This window comes from Loa loa (assembly GCF_000183805.2).
Source record: "Loa loa unplaced genomic scaffold supercont3.2, whole genome shotgun sequence".
NCBI lineage: Eukaryota > Metazoa > Nematoda > Chromadorea > Rhabditida > Onchocercidae > Loa > Loa loa.
Genome location: NW_018108182.1, coordinates 102,657 through 118,728, shown reverse-complemented (window position 1 = coordinate 118,728; position 16,072 = coordinate 102,657). Strand labels below are relative to the sequence as shown.

Here is a 16,072-nt window from a genome sequence, read left to right as displayed (position 1 = left end):
TTGTACGAGTTAAGAAGTTGAGCTTTTTCTAGCCGAGAAAAGAATTGGAGATTTACTGCAGCAGTTTCCTTATCTGAAAGATCAGGTGCGGTTGACTTATTTTGTGGATATTTTCGCACATTTAAATAAGCTAAACTTGCAGTTGCAAGGTTTTGGAATAGAAATCTAGAAAACGTGGGGAACACTTTTATCTTTTCGCGCGTTCATCTGCAAACTTCAATTATGGAAAAATAAGGTTGTCGTAAACAGTTATTCTACATTTGCAACACTGGAAGCAGTGGTCGATGATAAAAAATATGACATGATTAACGCGAATCTGCACAAGAACATCAGGAGTCATCTGCAAATGTTGATCGATCAATTCTGTGGTTACTTCTGGAATATAACTGGACCGAATCAGAAGGTGCTTAGAAGCTGATTCGCAGTCCTTTTGGTTTTGCTGTTGAACAGGTTGCAGAAGAAATTAAAGAAGAGCTCATTAAATGAAATAATCTGAGCAGGATGTCTTTGAATTAGTTTTTCTTGAAGAGTTTTGGCGTAAACCATTTCATACATTGCTTGATTATATATGTGGCGCGACCCAGAAGCTTCAGAATCACCGAACTTGTAAAGATGATGCACGCTCAAGTACCACATTGATGAAAATTTTTGTTAAAAATGTCCCTTTTTTTGCATAATATGCTACTCTAAGTTCAAGTTCTTAGTCTTCTTTAAACTATCCAAGCTTAATTTATCTATTTCACCCAGTGCATTCCAACTTTCTGTTGTTTGTGACACGGCAAAAGTTTTGATTAAAGTGTATTTTCAAATTAACAGGATTTATCATTTTTGAACTTGTTGGTCCGTGGGACAAATGAAAAAGCCGAAGTGATCTCTGGTTAAGAAAAATTGGGAACCACTATTTTACAGTGATCGTTTCAGCATTCATTTTAGTATTTTAACTTTTCAATTGGTGCGAAATTGATTTCGTGTACATACGGAATAGTGCATTTCAAGAAATTGTCAGTTTTGACATCAGTCTTTTTCTATGTCTTTTCTGTGCTTTTGGTTCCCGTGAAGTCTCATCCAAACTGTTTCCTGTATTCGAATTCTAGTCTTTTAAATTATCCAAGTTTTATCTATCAATTTCGCATTGGTGCAGTTTATTCTTTCTGTTGCAGTTGGCATACAAAGCGTATTAAAGAACTTAATATACATCTTATTGCCGATATGGAATAGATTTACTCGTTATCCTGAATGAACAGTTAGCTCATTGCAGGAAATCTACGAAATGTATATCAAACTTTCAATGAATCCATTCTACGAGATCAATTCTCCAATTACATCATCCAATTTCGAACAAAAGTCAATGTTTTATGGGAAGAAATATTTGAACGCGTAATGAACTGTATTTGCAAAATATATTTGTGGGTTAAAGATTGTATGTTTTTCATGTGATGCAGCAATTCAAGCTAAACTGTCATATATATATTACAGTTTTTCGATATCTTCTTTATAAAAACAAAAATGACGAGTAAGAGTGCTTGTTAATGGTAGAAGTACATCTTGAGACCGTATTTTTCGCAGAGTAATGTAATTAGAATGTATCATATGATGATGCACCATAATTTGATAAGGAGTATACAATGGTTTAACCTAGTTCGTTTGCAGAGTTGATAAAAAGGTTTTTCTATGGCAAGGCTTTGATTCTTTCATATGAGTTGGTTCGTCAATTTTCTGGTCCTTTCTCAAATATCGTTTAGAAAGTTGTCAATAATGTTTTTAGCTGAGAATAAATATTCTGAGTGATTGTTAACATGGCTTATTTTTTTTACAGTCGAAAATAAAATCTTTATGATTGTATCTTTTTGTCATAGTAAGGCTTATGGTGACATTACATAGGGTCGTACATGCATATAATTTGTTAAATTACATACATTTACAGAGATATATAAAAGCTTCACTTTTCTGTAATTATCTAGGGTTCTCGTCCGTTCTCTTTTGCAACTCTTTTTGTATGTCATCATCTACTTATCAAGCTTCTTTAGTGACACGCAGTTGCCGTTATCGCAGTCGTTAAAATTGTCGTTAAATGATGACTTATACTGATTTGTCGTGATCGATTTAGTTGCGAGTGCGTGGAAATTCTGAAAAAGTGCCGATCATTTACTTCACAAATGCACTGGTATATTTCAGCTTACGTTTGACGGAAAATTGGCAACAAATTGGTGTGCTTATCCTAGCTTGAAATGTGCCTCTCATTGATCTTGATTATTCTTTGTTTTATATGCCCAGTAAGTGGATTTATTTTTAAAATGAGGCGAAAATTGAAATACAACTTTTTGACTCAACAAACCATGCAGGCATCAGTTTCTAATTATCTTTTTGACTTAAAATTGTTCTCTTGTTACTAACAAGTTCAGTGTTTTTGATTGATAAGGAATAACTTTTTATAAAGGAATAAAGTGCAGTGTTTGTTGCAGCCTCTCGCTGTTTTAATCGTTCGGGGCTGTGACGTACATTTCCTGCTGAACATTATATTCACGATCCTGGCTTGGTTACCTGGTGTTGCTCATGCAATCTATATTTGCTTCTATTTTGAATCTCCGCGCGCATTGGATGTTTGAATTACTGGGAATTTCTCAATCGAAAGCGGGGAATTTTTCATTAATAGTTCAAACATTATTTTTAATGACATATAATTGTTATTATCATTTTATTTAACCACCGCATTCCTTTCATTTACTCATTAGCCAAGGATTTCATTTTTAGTAAAATTTAGCTAACATTCTATATCCTAATAATCAGTAATATTAACTTTTGCAGTGATTAATATCATGTGAAGGAAAAAGTACATTTCCATGCCTTACTTTTCGTAATATGCTATGCTAATTTGATAAATCACTCTTTTAAACCACGAAATTAAACTGATAACATTTCCCGTTGCTAATTTCTAATGCTTTAATTGGTCCATATTTGGTCCTGCATGAAACATTTTTTATGTTACCAAGAATATTATAAACAAGAAAGAGGTCATATGTGGAACCCGACTTTCTAACATTTTATGAAACTCTAGTAAAGTCTTGTGCTGTATTTTGTTGTTTTTACGGTCAATCATTTGCAATTCTCTTTTACTGTATTCACTTGATTTCTGATCTTTTGATGTTTTTATTGATGACTCAGAATTTTAAACATTAGTAAGCTTTTTTATCGTCCATGTATTTCTAATGTGATTGGAACAGTTGGTTATTGTTTTTATTCTTTACAAATCTCACTTAATATGATGAGAACTGCAGTCGCACACTTAGAAAAAACAAATTTGGGTGGAAGAGTAATGGAAAGATGGGCACAATAAAATGTCAGGAATAATTGGACAAATTAGGAATTAACGTTTGATTTTTGTTTCTTCTTTTATTCCATGTTCAAGTGATTTCACTTACTAGAATGATCTAAATTTACTGAAGCTTTATTACAAGTCTGTTAGAAATGTGTTACTCTGAAGACATTGTTACGTTTTCACTTTCTCATTTATTTTCCTTTGTAACATGACATGGAACCAATAAATTTTTTTTTGAACTCTGGGGAATGTCACTATTTCTCTAATGCTTTCATGAATGCAAAGTTTTTATTTATTATCGTGAAGCGCGAAAGTCCTTATCATACTTGCACTTGTATATATATATATATACATATGTATATGATTTGAGCTCGATTTCTATGATCGATTGAGTTGTAAAAATAGAGAAGTTTGTTGGTGCAATGTAGTACTTCAACTTGATTACGCAAATGCCGGAAAGTTTGCTTTTTAAATCCATCCGAATATCCGTCAGCAATAAAAGTTTTTGCGTCAGTATTTATTATCATACTATGGAGCAAACAATGAAATAGACTTAGTGAAGAAGATAAGTTAAATGGCTGCTTTCAGTTGAGCTTATACGGCCAGTGCATCCCGCGCTTCTCAACTTTTCCCCTTATATGATATTGCTCTGAAATGTAATCCGACACACAATGGCTAATCGGATATTGCTGCATTTTGATTTTTCGCGAGAAAGTTCGTGTTACTAGATCTCGACATTCCCGATTAATTCCACACGGCAAGCAATATGCAACTATTCAGTTTCATCCTTTCTACTTATCCTAATTGCTAATTAATATGAGATGATAATCTAAAGAATTTGCTTTTTGGTCAATGCGTGGCAGTCTAATTCTCTTGCATGACAATTTAGTTGGAAAAGTTTTTTTTCTTTTTTTTGTATCAGTAGCAGAGTAATATCAATTATTTATTCAGCATCCATTAAAGTATTTGGATAACTTCTTGTCACAGCCATGACATATTTTTATTTGTCATTTCTTTCTCGTCAGTAATCGTCCATCATTTTTTTCTTCAGTTTGCGACATTTACAATTCATTCGATACATCATCTATCGATTCTATTCATTTCACAAAGCTTGAAATGTTGAAAATTCAAACAGCTAAAATACCGCTTATATATTTCGAAGGAAAATCTATCCTTTTGATGTCTTTTGACAATCTATTATGTCCCAAAAAAAAAAAAATAGTGACATTTGATATGATTCGAACATTTTCAGTCATACTTTTCATTTATGTTCCATATCATGTGACAGTTCTGAAATCATTCTGAAATCAGGAGAAAAATTCTCCCCATGGAATTATACAGCACTGCACTGATTACATAATAAAAATTATTCTACTCTTATCTAATAGAACGAGTCTTCTTAGAATTTCGTTAAAGACTTTCAAAAATGTGATATTCATGTTCCTAGTACTTCTGACTCGTTCCGATGATATTTTGAGTAGTAAGAGCTGAAATATATCAATCATAAAAAAGCACTTCATTACATTGTTATTGCTATTGTTATTTTGCACTAGCTTTTCTAGCAAAGATGCATCCTGGTTAACTCTTCACAAATCGTAAACTTCCACATTTCACCTAACACTTTCAGTTTCGTAATTCTTCAGCACCAAAATATTTTGGTAAGGAGGAGGGAGTACAGAAAAATTAAATTTGCATTTTACTAGAATTATTTAAATTGGAAGTTTTCGACTTTATAGAGTTTTTCATAGAATTTTTTTGTTTTCTTTTTTTTCAATTTTAAATCTTCATATTTTTAGTAACAATGTTTTGCTGGCGTAATCGGAATAACTGAGTATAATGATATTATGATATTCAACGGTTCAGATAACCATAGCAACAATTAGAATCGCTTTTTTCAATAAAAGGATTAAATATTCTTAGACTTATTTCTTTCTGCTTTGAAACTTTCATTAATCTTTTCGAATGGTTTTTCACTTCATTAGATTTGTATTTGTTATTTTTCCTTATTCTTCAAAGCATCAATCTCATCAGTTTTATTCTACCATAATGAAATTTGATCAATTTTCCGAAGCGTCGCATTTGTCGTTGTTATTTATTCATTTAGCCATTTAACACTTTTTTTTTTATCGAAGCGTATTTTATTATCGGTCACTTATGTTATCAGTACTGTTTTTATCATCTAGATAATAAAGCAAGGAATAAAACGTAATATATAAAAGAGAAAAAGGGGCAGAGGAGATAGATATTATTCAAGTAGTGGCAATGAATTACCATGAAATTATGAAATGGAATTTGTGAAAATAATTGCAAGGAATTAATTTTGTTGTGTGGGTTTTATTGAACAAATTTGTGCCTTAAATTGCTTCGCTGTTCGAAAAATTTCTCATAACGATTCATCTCATCATTACCCATCGCAAGCAGAAGAATCTAATAGTGCAGTATTATCTGGTTGTGTGCTATTCCGCAGTTTCATTCCATTAAAAAATAAAAAAATTTGAACTTCAATTTTCTTTTTCTCGTTTTAAATTCTTTTCATAGATGATTCACACCACTTCAGCATCAGCATTTTCTAGTATGAATGCTTATTGTAAAATATCAGAATAATTCAATCATTAATCTTATCATCAACTACCAAATTCTGGGCGTAGTACTAAAAAAATTACTAAAGCAATCTTACTAATGTCACCACTGTGGCAATGTATCTAATTTTCTTTGATCTAAAATTCACTTTTTCTTTTTTTTTGGTCTAAAATTCACTTTCAATATTCAAAATGTAAACCAGAAATGCCTCTTAAGGTATAAGTTTGAAAATTCTATCGACCGAACTATCTTGCGTGCAGATTACATGATCATGATCAGAAAACAAATTTCAATCCGAAAGATGTAAACAAATTTCTGGAGACCAGTTAATTTTAATTATGCTGAAAACGTTGATTTTTACCCTACATTAATATTAATAGTTTTGATGAATTAATATGTTTAGTAGGATTGGTAATTTTAATTTCAAACTAGTAAATTGTTTTTATAATTCTAGCATACTAATGGGAATGATTGCTCTTATGTTAATAGAATGCGAGCTTATTGCATGAGTTTTTCGATTGCTAAAGATAGTGCATGAGCGGTTTGTTATTTTCGTTCTGCCTCCCTTCATTTTCCGGTTTTATTACTGAGAATACAGCCTAATTATAATTTGCATTAGTGCATTCCATTAAAAAAATTGAGCATAAATTGGGCTGGGAATTTCTTTCGTTCATTTGAGTTAATTAAATGATTTTTTTCTTTTTGAAATAATTCATCTACTGCTAGGAGTAAATGGGTTCCCGAAGATGCCCATTCTTTTTATTGATGCGATTGATCCTGAATATGATGGTATCAGTGACTAGTTCCGGAATACAGTCAATTGCTCGAGTTCGATTCGATCCTCCCTATATTCATGATCTCATGGTTGGTACCAATAAAACCGTCAAAGTAGCTATTGATGTGGATACGAATCGTCAGGAATTTGCAAAATTACCACCCGAAAAACCATTTGCAGTTATTCTGAAGTTAGGAGTTTTTCCATTGAACAGCTTTATATTTTAATACTTCATTTTTCTGACTAAATTTTGTTCCTTAATAATAGCTTCGTATTCCACATGAAAAGTGAGGGAAGTTGTACATCTAATAAAGAATAGGCTTTTTATGCAAACTTATCCGTTGTTCGTTATCTATCAGTGATACTTTCTGGACTTACAGATCGGCTGATGAAGATATTGCTACAGCAGCGAAAGAGCGAAAACAATTCAAATGGGGCGAATATTCATCGAAGCGAAATGACTGCCAAACATACGAAGTTCTTATAAAATTATTTTGTTACATTTCTTTCAAGATCTTCTCTACTAATTCATTGATATTTTTGAGATGAACAGTCTATTGCAACTTTGCAGGTAAATATTACACTTACTGGACATTTTCTCGGTAAAACAGCCGTAAAAGTACGTTTATTAAGTACGGATGAAACTACGGATGATGATCGATTTTTATATGAAATAGACAAAGTAAGTATAATAGGGATTGCATCAAGACACTTTGTCACAGTTTAGAGCATTTCAATGTAATAAGAAATTTTTTATTGCAGAACAGAAATATTTTTGATCAAAGTAATACGTTGGATATTTGGGTTATTCAGGACAATAAACGGCTTGAAAATCGGTTGTTTTTATCAGCATTGGTTATTCTGATCATCATTGCTAATGTGTTGATGGGATGCGAGGTTTGCTTTGCAGTATTTTTCGAAATTTCAAGTGTAGAAGCTTTTTTCTAAATATGACTGGGAAGCTCTTGGTCCAGAACAGAAGTTGGATTAACTAAATTTTGGATTGGGAATCAAGGTTTTTGTTTCTCTCATAACAGAAAATGGAAAGGATTCGGTTATCAGTCCAATGCAAACCAATTATTTTTTCTGAGAAATTATCATTATGAATCATTTATAAATCATTATTCTAGCTTGATGGGCGTGTTATGTTGGAGGTGATTAAAGAACCGGTAGCACCGATGATTGGTTTTTGTACACAGTTTATTGCAATGCCTTTGGCAAGTTGTTTTCTAATTAAACTAATTACGAATCAAACTAATGTTATTCATCGATAGCTGATGATTATAAAAGTATGCTTTATGCCAGAAGTTGTAATGCACAAATGTAATTTCTGTAATCTAGAAAAAACACTAAATGATTAATCTTTGGTGAACTGTTTTTCCTCGCGAAATATTAAAATGGTGATGTTACTCCCGTCTTGAGCAAAAGGCCGTTTAGGTTTTTGAGGCGACTGATTTGTATGGTTTTCGATACCAAAACATATTACACTATTCTCCGGAATTGTTTGGAACTTTCAGGATAATCTCGCTACCATAAATCATTATGAACAAGACTGAAAAAAATTCAATTTCTATTTAGCTTGCTTGGGGTATTGCAAATGTTATGTTCACCGCCAATGGTTTGCATTCTTTCGCACTTGGTTTATTTGTTACTGGTTGCGTACCTGGTGGTGGTGCCAGCAATTACTGGACTGTTTTGTTGGATGGCAATTTGCCGGTATCACTAACAATGACATTTTGTAGTACCTTAGCATCTTTAGGTAAATTTATCATTTATTTTCAGTGGTGTTTTTCGTGGAACTGTTTTTTTTATTAGTTGGAATAGTTGTTTCATCCTCCTTTTCAAAATTAATTCGCACTTCTTCCGTGGACTCATTTTCCATGTTACGTCACTATTTCAAACAACACGTATTGTACATATTTTTCGGAAACACAAATCTTTTTTGAATACCGGCTATGGCACAGTAAGATTTTGTTTGTGAAGCTAGTTTATCACAGTATTACAGTGATGATACCATTGTGGATGTGGCTTTTGGGTTTCCACTTTCTTGACAGTTTCCATCCTGAAGCAGTGATCAAAATTCCTTACGTCAAAATTATCTCTTCTTTGGTTATAATGATAGTACCACTGATTTTCGGTATTACGATTTCATATTTCAAACCAGCACTACGATTTCAGGCTCGAAAGGTTTGTTTTTTAAAACTAGAGAGATCGGATTTTGTTCTCTTTTGAGACAAGATTATTTTTCAAAACAGGTAATGCATCCATTTTTAGGTAATGCGTCCATTTATTATATTCGTCCTGGTTTTTTTAATTAGTTTCGGGACGGTAGCGAATATATATATGATTCATTTGCTGACATGGACAACTGTTATTGGGTATCATTTTACTTTTTATTATTTATGACGTTCGTATTTCTCATTATTTCACATTCTTGTTGTGCAATTTAAAATTTCAGAAGTTTATTGCTACCTTGGTGTGGCTTTGCGATTGGTTGCCTCACAGCAGTTATTCTTCGGCAGTCGCCACCCAATGTCACTGCGATAGCAATCGAAACTGGTATTCAGAATACGGGGATAGCTATTATGTTACTGAAGGTAGGTTTTTGAACTCTGTTAATAGAAATGTGATTGGTGACTAAAAGCAATTTTCGAAATAGTTTATTTCGTTTGCAACAGAAAAAAAGGACCACATTTTTCTTTGTCCAGGAAGTTCCGGGGTTCGGATTCGTAATGCATTTAATGGGGAAAAATTTGTATATAATTACTTGGTTTTATAAATTTGCTCTATTTCCTTCTTTTTCATTTCAATCTTCTGTTCAATAATTTCAGTTCTCGTTTCCTGATCCGGATGCCGATATTAGCGCTCTAATTCCTGTTATTTGTGCAAGTATGACGCCAGTCCCACTTCTGTTCATTGCAGCGATACACTGGTTATGTAGAAAGCTAGAAAAAAGGCAAGAAATTGCAGAATGCAGTGATTTTGAAGAAACAGCAGTCAAAATTGATCCCGCAAATGATAACTGCAATGGAATTACTGCTGTTAAGTATAAATCGAGCCCACCATTAATGAATATTAATGGAAAAGGATATATCTTACGGGAAATCTCTCGTTGTTAATGTTTGCTTATGATATTGACCATAGGCTTATTTTTTGTATAGATTGTCGCAGCTTACAACATCCTTTTACCAGCAATATCACTTCTGGAAAGTCCAGAACATTTTAGCACTACAAAATAATTTCTGTTCGGCATGGGAAATGTGCACTACTTTGAAGACAACTGTGCTTAGTTCTTATTTCACAGACGAATCACTTCAAATTATTGTCGAAAACTTTTTTTTACGGCTCTCTTAATCGCTGTAGACTGTGAAGTAGATATTGATGTTTGGTTTTCTAAGCACTCATTTCATTATTATATTAATTTCCATGTTGCTGTTATACTTCCAGAAACAATCTATTTCGTGATCTGATGTTTAATGTACCTTAGTTTATTTCATCTTTATAGCATCCCTTCATATTAACATAACGTGTAGCTTTGAAAAAATGTTAAAGAGCAGTATTTCCGAATGTTTTGAAGAACTGCACTGGTGCAGTTTAGTGGATTTTTTGTTCTGCGTGCCGTGTCCTTGCTATGTCAAGTAGTGAGTGGTTAGTCTGAGATCATTCCATTCATTCATATCAAGAAAAGACGAAATCGACTTTCAGTCATGCTAAATTTCCGGATTTTATTATTTCGAAAAATGAGGAAGAAAGTTGTTGGTTATTTTTATTAAAGTCTCGTCAATCCTTAATTTATTAATGTCGATTATTTAATTGTTGTACTGAACTTAAAATGTTATGGTTGTGATGATGTAGATAGACTCACATATGAAGTTCTCTTTCTTTCATAGATGGATTAGTCTTTGCTCACAATATTTCGCTGATAAAGATTATACTCAAAAGCCTAGAGCCAAACAGACTAGAGCTTTTTATGTATCACATTGTGACGGGAAGATGGAATGGTCATCCTTAAGGTTTAATAGATGAAGGTGCAGTTGGAAAAAAAGTTGAATGGTCATCCTTAGGGTTTAATAGATGAAAGTGCAGTTGAAAATACGAGCGGAGCAAGTGAATCTACGACCTTGTATATTATTCAAAATCCTATGTATCGCCCCGCGTATTATCCCGTAAATCCTGACTCGGACAGGGTCGACCTACTTACCGTAATTTAATGTTACGGGATGTTAATTTCATTGAAACCTATCAACATGGTACACGACTTTCATACGTCTGGTTTGGAGCAGTACAGATTTCCCGAGGTATCAAAGGCGCGGATTAAACGCTCTTGTGCGTGTCATGTGAGGTTGGACTAGTATCATTCTTGTTTATCGAAGTGTTTCATAAACACACATTTGTTTAAGATGTAATCTAAAATACTCATATCAGTAGGGGATTTCCGGAAAATTTTGATTTATTATTGTATGAGATCCGTAGATATATGTCGATTTCCATCTAATACATGAAACGCTTTTTTATTGAGAGTACAATTACTTATGCTAATTTAAACGTTGAGTTTGCTATGCTATTTTAGATGACCGTCGAAAGTGGTGCTGCATTATCGACGAAACTAATCAGTATTGATGAAGTACGCAGTTATTGAAATTACGTTTTTATGAATTTATTTTCTGGCCTTAAAAGATGTCAGTAGTTTTATATTCGTACATATTTGTTAGGAACTTTTGATATTTGCAGGTTAAATCAACAGCTCGAAAGCAAAGAGTTGCTGCCCATAGCCATGTAAAAGGTTTGGGGCTAGATCCCGAAACGCATACGCCTAGTGACAATGTAAGTCTTCCGGATAGTTTCCTTTGATTATAGCAGATATTTTGAATTAATGTTTTTGTTGCTGAAAGGAGTAAATTTAATTAGTCAAAATCGTGTAATTATTCAGCGTGTTATACTTGCCAGATGTTATCAAACCCATAAATCAAACGCGGCAATCTTGCTGTGTTTTCAAAATAAGTTTTTGAGTAGCAGATATAAAGTCTCGTTGCTTGATTCACCTTTTCATACACTTCTGGTGGTTCATAAGCTGGCATTCAAGCTGTCAGTATGCTGTCGTATTTTCCTGTAAAGGGTTTTCTGGACTCTGTTCTAACATATATTAGCAATACCAATAGTTTCTACTTCCACACTGCAATAAGTAGTCAGAGTTTATCATTTCCTTAGAGAAATATTGCATTTAGAACAGAGAACTCAATTTAGGCAAGTGGCTTCATTGGACAGTTAGAAGCACGAGAAGCAGCTGGGGTGATTGTGGATTTGATCCGTACGAAGCGCATGGCTGGGCGTGCTATTCTTCTTGCTGGACCACCGGGAACTGGAAAGGTATACTTCTGTCTTCTTCATTGTTTATTGTTTTGACTAAAGGGCAACTATTTAACCCCTAATTTTAAAGTGGAAATCGAAAAACTTTTTCTTGGATTTTATTTAATTCCGTGGTTTATCATTTCATCGTATTTATAGACAGCCATAGCACTAGCAATGGCACAAGAATTAGGTGATAAGATGCCATTTTGTCCAATGGTTGGTTCTGAAGTTTATTCATCAGAGGTGAAGAAAACTGAAGTACTAATGGAGAATTTCCGAAGATCAATTGGTAATTATCATTTTGTACTTTTTCGTTAAGTGGGTTGTAACATCGAAGGTTTGAGCTACCTGTTACTTCGGATTATTGTGACTGGATTCTTTAGAATATATATATTCGAGATTACATTTGAATGGGATTTAAATTTGGAAGTCTTGAGTCATATTTGAGTCATTTTCCAACAGTTTGTTACAGGTTTACGGGTTAGGGAGAAGAAAGAAGTATATGAAGGTGAAGTTACAGAACTAACACCAGTAGAGGATGAAAATGCAACGAGTGGCTATGGCAAAGTTGGTTCTCCGACTTATCATAGAATGTTATAATCGAATAGAACAGGACAAGGCTTGTAGATTAAATTCTAATGTTTTAATGGGATATTCTTCACTGTCTATGATTTAAAAGTTCATACTTTCTTGTGTTGATAATCGATTGTTTGCAAACTCACTGTAATACTTAATAACACTTTCGTTCTTTGAATTTTTACTGGCAAATATTTTTGCAGCGAATATCGCACGTGCTGATTGGTTTGAAAACCGTTAAAGGGAGCAAACAACTAAAACTTGATCCATCAATTTATGACACGCTTTTGAAGCAAAAAATAGAAGTTGGAGACGTCATCTATATTGAGGCGAATAGTGGTGCTGTGAAAGTTTGGATTTGATTTAATTTTCTTTATTTTACACTTTCATCACTTTTACCACATCCCACTGTAGTTACACTTTGTTTTGTTTTGGAAATTGATACAAAATCTAGTTAAAAACTATGCAGTAATTCAGAGACTTGGCCGATGTGATGTGTATGCTACAGAGTTTGATTTAGAAGCTGATGAATTTGTTCCACTGCCGAAAGGGGATGTTCGGAAATCGAAAGAAGTCGTCCAAGTATTAATATTTCAATTATTGTAAATTGTGTTTTTGAATATTTACAGCTCGTATGCCACAAATCATCTTTTTGCTCTTTTTTATTCATTTTGATGTTCAAGGAACTTTAAGTGAAAATTGCAGGATGTCACACTGCACGATCTGGATATTGCAAACGCTCGTCCGCATGGTACTACTGGTAACGTAACGTCACTTGTTGGACAGTTGTTGAAACCGAAGAAAACTGAAATTACAGAGAGGTTGCGACAAGAAGTTAACAGTGTCGTGAACGATTATATCGAACAAGTAAGTTTTAAGGTGTTTTGAATATGATCTATTTATTTGTTCTTTTTTTATTTAATTTGGATGAAAGATATGCTTGGGTGTTTCAGGGTATTGCTGAATTAATGCCAGGCGTGTTATTCATTGATGAGGTCCACATGCTCGATATCGAATGTTTCACATATCTACATCGAGCACTTGAGAGCACTATTAGTCCGATTGTAATTTTTGCCACTAATCGTGGTCAATGCAAAGTTCGGCAAGTTTATTTGCACAGTATTTTTTCTTATCATAATTTTATGATGTTTAGAGTCATTGGTTGGCAAACATTCTGAATAACTGTAAATATTATGATGAATTTATTTCGTTGGAGAATTTTTTCAGTGGCACAGAAATGATATCACCGCATGGTATCCCGTCGGATTTATTAGATCGCATCTTGATAATTGTTACAAAACCGTATAAAATTGAAGAAATATTGGCTATTGTAAAGATTCGAGCCGATGCAGAAGGTGTAAAACTGGATGACGATGCCTTAGCACATCTGAGTAAGTTGGGTGCTGACACATCATTGAGATATGTTGTGCAGCTACTGACACCTGCAAAATTACTTGCTCAAGTAAATAGTCGCGACATTGTTACGGTTCGTTTTTCTTTCTGCTGTATGCTAATATTTTGTGTTTATAGTAGAAGATTTACTGTTTTTTTTTGTATTAAATCTGAATTTTATTGTTAAAAAAATTGGCTAAATTCTTTTTATATGAAATGCTCTTTTTTCCTTTCCATGATGCAGTTCAGTTATATCTGATATCCACTTTGGTTTATAAAAAGATTTTTTGAATTAGCAACAAATTTTTAATTAGGTTAAATATAATTAGATTTGTTTATAATTAGATTAACGACCCAGGACTTTTATTTTTGCTTGCGATCTGCACTGAAATAAATTTAGAAGGAAGACGTGCACCAGTGTGCTGAATTATTCATCGATGCCAAGACATCGGCACAGTTAGCACGTTCGAATATCAATGAAGATCCAACTCATACATCATCTAATGCACAATTGGATCCCGGTGCGACTGTTCATCCACTGAACTGTCAGACAGCAAGTGATAGCGACGCTCCAATGGAAACAGATGGAACATAAAGAAATGAAGTTTTGTGTCCCAAAAACAACTTTGAATTGTTATATGTTAATTAATACAATCTTCTGTTGTTTGTTCTTCAGGTATGTTATGTATTCTCCTTTTGATTATGTTTACGTTTGATCTTCTGTTTTAATTTAAATTTCTCTAGATTACATTTTACTCTGTGAATCACTGTTTTATCAGGAATAATAGTTTAGCCATGTTTTTCAGAACTTAATCTTCATAAGCATTCTTGATTTGTTTCTTTTATAACCTTTATTCTGGGAGACGATAGATTGAATAGTGAAAAGAAGAATAAAGCACTTTTGCTTATTGTAGCTCTATCTCTCAATTGCATTAAGAACAGCTGTTTATTATGAGTTTAGGAATTTTAAAAATTTGTCCACCCCGCAGAATGTTTGGCACGAAATAATCAAGTATTCATCTGTTTCATGTGAGCATTCGTATTATTCAGATTTCCTATAATGTTGGGTATTTTATGTTTTCAAAATCTTTTATAAAGCTATATTTTTTGATCTCCAATCTGATCAACTCTTGTTCACTGTTGTTAATGAAATAAAGATCAAGGCAAATTCGTCAATAATTAATCGTTTAATTTCTATGCGTTGTGCTTTTCAGCACCATTTTAGTTGTGGTACTTTTAAATTGCTACAGAATTGCTTTATTTATGGTTATGCTTTTCCCCAAGCAGTGTTCATGAAACCATTGTTTCATACTCGAATTGTATCATTTTTTGTCCAAAATTTCTGCTGCTTTCCGGGAGTTTTTTGTATTTTTCCGTATTTTAATGCCGACTTAAGTCTTTTTGATGTGACGCTTGACATTTCTTATATCGATTCTTGGTGGTTATTCGTACAACTTTTCCTTGCGAGATGCATGTAGTACAGTTGCTTTAAAAGCTAAGAGGAGCTGAATTTTATTTGAAACAAATTAGAAAATTCCTGTTAAAAAAGGGAAAGTAAGTGGAAAGATGGCAGTTGGTAGAATTGGTGGTGATGAATGGGACCAGATTCCGGATGACGAGTTGGAAGAAACGATTGGTGAAAGACTTTGGGGCCTTCGTGAGATGTTTCCGGATGTGTTCAGATGTAAGTTAGAATCGTCTGTTGATTGGTCGATGTGGGCTGCGAAAAATGCGGTAGGTGTTTTTTGTATGCTCTGGTATTCTTTATATCACATATTCATAATTCATTATGGGTGAGCCGTGTGGTACGTGCACGCTATACTTGCTGATATTTTTTCCGGAAAATATACTAAATTTGGCTATCAAATCCTGCATATATGTTAGGAGTTGAATATGTAGTACAAATTTCAATTTTCCGATTAAATGCTATACTTTTTTTAGTTTCAGTTTTCATTCGTGAAATCTGCACTCTGGATTGTTTCATCATCGATGATGATTTTAGTTTACCATATGTAATCGAAAAAGAAGGTCCGAATACGAAAAAGTCAAAGTTCGTTTTACTGAAATACCACATACTTTTCTGT

At 33.4% G+C, this 16,072-nt stretch overlaps 4 protein-coding genes across 4 annotated transcripts in view; all 4 read left to right on the top strand.

Annotated features, from left to right (window-relative positions):
- The first annotated feature begins 64 nt into the window (after window positions 1-64).
- On the top strand, window positions 65-2,637 carry LOAG_16376 (hypothetical protein). Its single transcript, XM_020449030.1, has 4 exons — window positions 65-85; window positions 1,259-1,703; window positions 2,028-2,273; window positions 2,463-2,637. Exons 3-4 carry the CDS (start codon window positions 2,229-2,231, stop codon window positions 2,604-2,606), a joined length of 189 nt encoding a protein of 62 aa, XP_020307483.1. The 5' UTR covers window positions 65-85; window positions 1,259-1,703; window positions 2,028-2,228; the 3' UTR covers window positions 2,607-2,637.
- A 3,752-nt stretch (window positions 2,638-6,389) lies between these two features.
- Window positions 6,390-10,289, top strand: LOAG_02115 (hypothetical protein). The gene is made up of 11 exons (XM_020445936.1): window positions 6,390-6,437; window positions 6,623-6,861; window positions 7,052-7,148; window positions 7,243-7,353; window positions 7,434-7,568; window positions 7,802-7,888; window positions 8,250-8,430; window positions 8,677-8,858; window positions 8,946-9,049; window positions 9,130-9,268; window positions 9,503-10,289. Exons 2-11 carry the CDS (start codon window positions 6,629-6,631, stop codon window positions 9,788-9,790), a joined length of 1,557 nt encoding a protein of 518 aa, XP_020303661.1. The 5' UTR covers window positions 6,390-6,437; window positions 6,623-6,628; the 3' UTR covers window positions 9,791-10,289.
- Window positions 10,290-10,926: 637 nt separating this feature from the next.
- Window positions 10,927-15,064, top strand: LOAG_02114 (pontin). Its single transcript, XM_020445935.1, has 12 exons — window positions 10,927-11,013; window positions 11,242-11,295; window positions 11,403-11,495; window positions 11,916-12,038; window positions 12,177-12,309; window positions 12,493-12,587; window positions 12,800-12,946; window positions 13,074-13,178; window positions 13,302-13,463; window positions 13,550-13,698; window positions 13,824-14,082; window positions 14,389-15,064. The coding sequence occupies exons 2-12, from the start codon at window positions 11,242-11,244 to the stop codon at window positions 14,581-14,583; spliced, it is 1,515 nt and encodes a 504-aa protein (XP_020303660.1). The 5' UTR covers window positions 10,927-11,013; the 3' UTR covers window positions 14,584-15,064.
- Window positions 15,065-15,198: 134 nt separating this feature from the next.
- LOAG_16375 (hypothetical protein) overlaps window positions 15,199-16,072 on the top strand; it is a 2,514-nt gene continuing 1,640 nt past the window's right edge. The window contains exon 1 of the mRNA XM_020449029.1: window positions 15,199-15,722. Within this exon, the coding sequence (XP_020307482.1) occupies window positions 15,555-15,722 (168 nt within the window). The 5' untranslated portion in view covers window positions 15,199-15,554. The remainder of the gene's footprint in view (window positions 15,723-16,072) is intronic.